This window comes from Sceloporus occidentalis, unplaced genomic scaffold, assembly GCF_023333645.1.
Source record: "Sceloporus occidentalis isolate IW3139 unplaced genomic scaffold, rSceOcc1.0.p SCAF_30, whole genome shotgun sequence".
NCBI classification, from domain to species: domain Eukaryota; kingdom Metazoa; phylum Chordata; class Lepidosauria; order Squamata; family Phrynosomatidae; genus Sceloporus; species Sceloporus occidentalis.
Window position 1 is genome coordinate 9,371,435 of NW_028317010.1, and position 3,768 is coordinate 9,375,202.

At 39.7% G+C, this 3,768-nt stretch overlaps 1 protein-coding gene across 1 annotated transcript; it reads right to left on the reverse strand.

Moving 5' to 3' along the window:
- Nucleotides 1-676: 676 nt before the first annotated feature.
- LOC149299018 (dickkopf-related protein 1-like) lies at nt 677-3,183 on the reverse strand. The gene is made up of 4 exons (XM_089486828.1): nt 2,953-3,183; nt 2,261-2,414; nt 1,153-1,305; nt 677-933 (listed from the first exon to the last, which is right to left on the reverse strand). The coding sequence occupies exons 1-4, from the start codon at nt 3,181-3,183 to the stop codon at nt 677-679; spliced, it is 795 nt and encodes a 264-aa protein (XP_089342954.1).
- Nucleotides 3,184-3,768: the final 585 nt, after the last annotated feature.

Genomic DNA, 3,768 nt, shown 5'->3' on the forward strand with positions numbered 1-3,768 from the left:
AGTATGTTATTTTGTTGTTAAAAGTATATATATTTGATACACTACTTGTTTTGCGCCATTTAAACATTGTACATTGCTACAGAACATGATGTCTCTATATAAATCAGTAAATATTACAGCCAAACATGGCTGGGGCATACTATGTCTTTGATGAAAATATATAAGGCGACAGAGGCACAATGCAAATTCCTATAAATTACATTGCAGACACCATTAAAATTTGCATTTGCCAGTTTGACACTGACATTTCCTATAAATAACTACATAGATTATTAAACATAAAACACAGAATGTGTAACGAGAAATATGTTTTAAATGGATTTATTTCAATTAAAAATACAGACAGTCTAAAAAACACAAATTCTAGGTACCATATAAAAAAAACGATAGGTGCATCCACATATACCAAGTCAAAGCATATGGGAAAGAAATTGTGTAGCTCTTATATTCATAAATATTTACAACCAGAGTTGTCTTTATGTATTTACAACACAGTAATTTACTGCAAACAGTGAATAAAAGTCAGTTCCATAAAAAGAAACAAGTCATCTAACCCTGGCTGACAAAGTAGAGCCAAAGTAGTCTATGTAAACTGCTATAGTATACAGGTACATCCAAAGAGAAGGTCATCTGCCAACCAAAGTCTTAATGTAATATTAAGTCCATCGGCCCCCGTTCAATGTCTCTGACAGGTGTGAAGTCTAGATGTTTTAGGGGCAGTTGTGAACTCTCCTTTCTGTAATTTGCATGACAGGCCAGCTCCACAATGACAACGCTGGAAGATTTCCAACCCGTGGGAACCTTTCCGCCTATGTTTTGTACACACTTGGCCTTCTTCAAGAACAGGTTTGCAGATCTTGGACCAAAAGTGGCGAGCGCAACAGAGACCCGGGGAACAGTCTGTGGACCTTAGGCACACATCACCATCACGACCTGAAAGATGAAATAGTGTATATTAGTGACTATACATAACATCGCATTATCCTACTAAAATAGCATTTGCCTGTAACCACAACAGAGCATGCAGATAACTATTGGCAATTCCACTAACACGCTAAAATGCCTCATTGCGACTTAGGCAATGGGATCATTTAAAATGGTCTATTTCTTATCTATCAAGATATGTACTTCATTTTTAAAACATAACCTTACCTTTAAATTGTTGCATGCCAGCAGGTGATGTGGTGAACTTGGCCTGAGTGCCCATTGTACCATGCTCAGGATGATCATTTTCCACCACAGTTTCTTCTAAGTATCCAGCATGAGGAAAACGTTCCTGATCAGTCTCCAGAGGCACACAAATTCCTGGAAAGATGCAAAAAGCAGCATTTTAGTACATGTGAAAAGGGTCACGGCATGTGGGGCGATGCTGAATCTTACAGGAGTACCTGAAATCAGCATTAAACCCCCCCCCAAAAAAATAAAAAAAAAATAACTATAAGATGTTCTCATAAAGCCATCAGCATCTAGATCAGACATAAAAGAGGACAAGGACTTTTGATTGTGTTGAGCTGTGTACCAAATGACCCCACAACAATAGGCTACTTGCATTCTCAGCAGCAGGCGAAAAGCCTGCCGTAAACTACAGAGACTAGGACTATTAGCAATTCTAATGGTACATGATCCTTTTTAAAGTTGATCTCTGCAGAGGGTTTTGTTTAAGTCTTGCCAGTCAAGCATTTTAACCAAAGACCTGACAACATAAGCGTTGTTACTTATTCATGGGTTCAGGGCTGGTTCTTTGCACTTCAAATGGGACATTTCTCAATCTCAATTAGCCAGGTGAGTAACCCCAGCGACCAAATTAACAGCACTGGGGCAAAGAGTTATGTTTTGTATACATAGTTATTCTTATGTAACATGTAAACAGAATGTTGATGTATATGCCAACAGGGGGTCCAAACCTAATAGCATTAAAGTTAGATTTTCGACAACAAGTGTTGTCTTCCATCAATATAAGTGACCACACAGATAATGTCTCACTTGTTTACCTGGCACATTTGCATAATAATTGGATCATCAATGTAGTGTCATGGGAAGAATAGGTTAAACTATTGAAAGGCACAAAACAGAAGGGTTTGATGTTTCAAACTATAGGACATTGTCCAATTATCTCATTTAATTGGGGGGATTGGTTCAAAAGAGAGGAATTGCCCAGGGATCTCTTCCACCCTCTTTCCAGAATGTATAGGGAGGACTGCTGATGTTATGTAAACCCCTTCTCAGACTTGCCCCCTAATTAGGGTGATTTGTCCCTTACCATTACTGCAGTAATTGCCCATGCAGCACATGGAGTCCCTCATACAGCGCTTCCTGCGCTTCCTACAAGCCAGACAGACCATGGAGTTCCCATTTCTGGAACTGTGACAGAACTCATCCAAAGCACAGTCATCATCCTCTGTACAACTATAGAGCTGGGGAGAAAAAAAGAAAAGGTTAACCCTCTCTCTGCATGCACGTTCTATTTTATCTGTATATTAACATTATAGGTCTATCTCACTTAGGACCATTAAGGTTACTGCTGATAGTTTTTCCGTCAATTTACTAACAAACTCTGACTCTGTAATGTAGTAATGCCAGAAAATGGACTCGATGAACTGTCAAACATCTGTAACCATTAGATCAACGGGAGTGTATTTCTAAGCAGACTCGCTTCTGAGCGGAAGGGGTTAAAGAATGTTGACCCAGGTGTTTACAAACATCACGCGCCCCTTAACCCTTTCAGTACACGGGAATTCTGCCGCATAATCTGTACAATTAAATGCTGTGTTGTGCCTCAGGACCACCACGTCAAAAAAACACCAATCAGCGCTGATTAATGAGTGATAATGAGCACCATAAAGTGATTAAAAGAGATCAACTTACCAAGTCCATCACTAAACAGTTTCTACCTCCTTAAATCAGCTAAATGTGGTTTAAGAAACTATAAGCATCCACGTGAGAACTACTTACCGGGAAAGCATCAAAAGACTGGTATTTGTTGGCCATGTCATAGAAGGAGTCCGGGCTGGCACTGACTGGGTAGAAGCCCATGGGTGGCACTGCTGGGGCAGCAGGCAAGTTCTTGATGGAGTTGGAGTTGGAGTTTGAATTGGTCATCATGACATAACCAGATGCTCCATCCCATATGTAACAACACAGACCCAGAAGGGAAAGCAAACTTTTCAACACTTTCCTGGACATAGTGAGTAGAACAGCAGAAGCTCCAGAACGCTGCACAGAATGGCTATGCAGATACAGTCCCCTGGAAGCAGCAGTACCAAATGTCTTCCTCAGCGCTGGCGATCTGCTTGGCTTATTCCTGGAGATGCTTGAGATCAGCCCTTCTACTTATAGTCCTGGGCTTGTTTGTACACACGCCCCTAACACAGCACAACAAAGGCAAGGGATGTGATTTCAAAGCTCTGACTTTATGACGCTCCAGCCAAGTCTAAATCACAGAGCAGACTCACAGTCAGGGATTTCACAAGCATTGTAATTAACAATTAATTTTTTTTTTTTTTTTTTTTTGAAGATCACACAGGTCATCCTCTAGGAGGAATTGTTACAGAAGTATAAGAAAGTAAACAATTTCCTTTTAAACAGGGGCAAATAAGTGTCTGCACACTGGCAGATTACATCTAAATGACACATGGAATGTTTTAAATATATAGCAGTTTGAATACATTTATCCAGAACCATTTTATGTTGATTATATTAAGAGATCAACCAGTCCTTAATTATAAAAAGGTGTGTTAAACTTGGCTGCTTTCATTTCGAGTATACATG

Excerpts from the sequence above, each read along its gene's own strand:
- LOC149299018 (XM_089486828.1), bottom strand. The coding sequence starts at position 3,183 with ATGTCCAGGAAAGTGTTGAAAAGTTTGCTTTCCCTTCTGGGTCTGTGT. Across the intron at positions 1,306-2,260 it reads GGGCAATTACTGCAGTAATG|GAATTTGTGTGCCTCTGGAG; the intron begins GTAAGGGACAAA and ends GCATCTTTCCAG. Across the intron at positions 934-1,152 it reads TGGCATGCAACAATTTAAAG|GTCGTGATGGTGATGTGTGC; the intron begins GTAAGGTTATGT and ends TTCATCTTTCAG.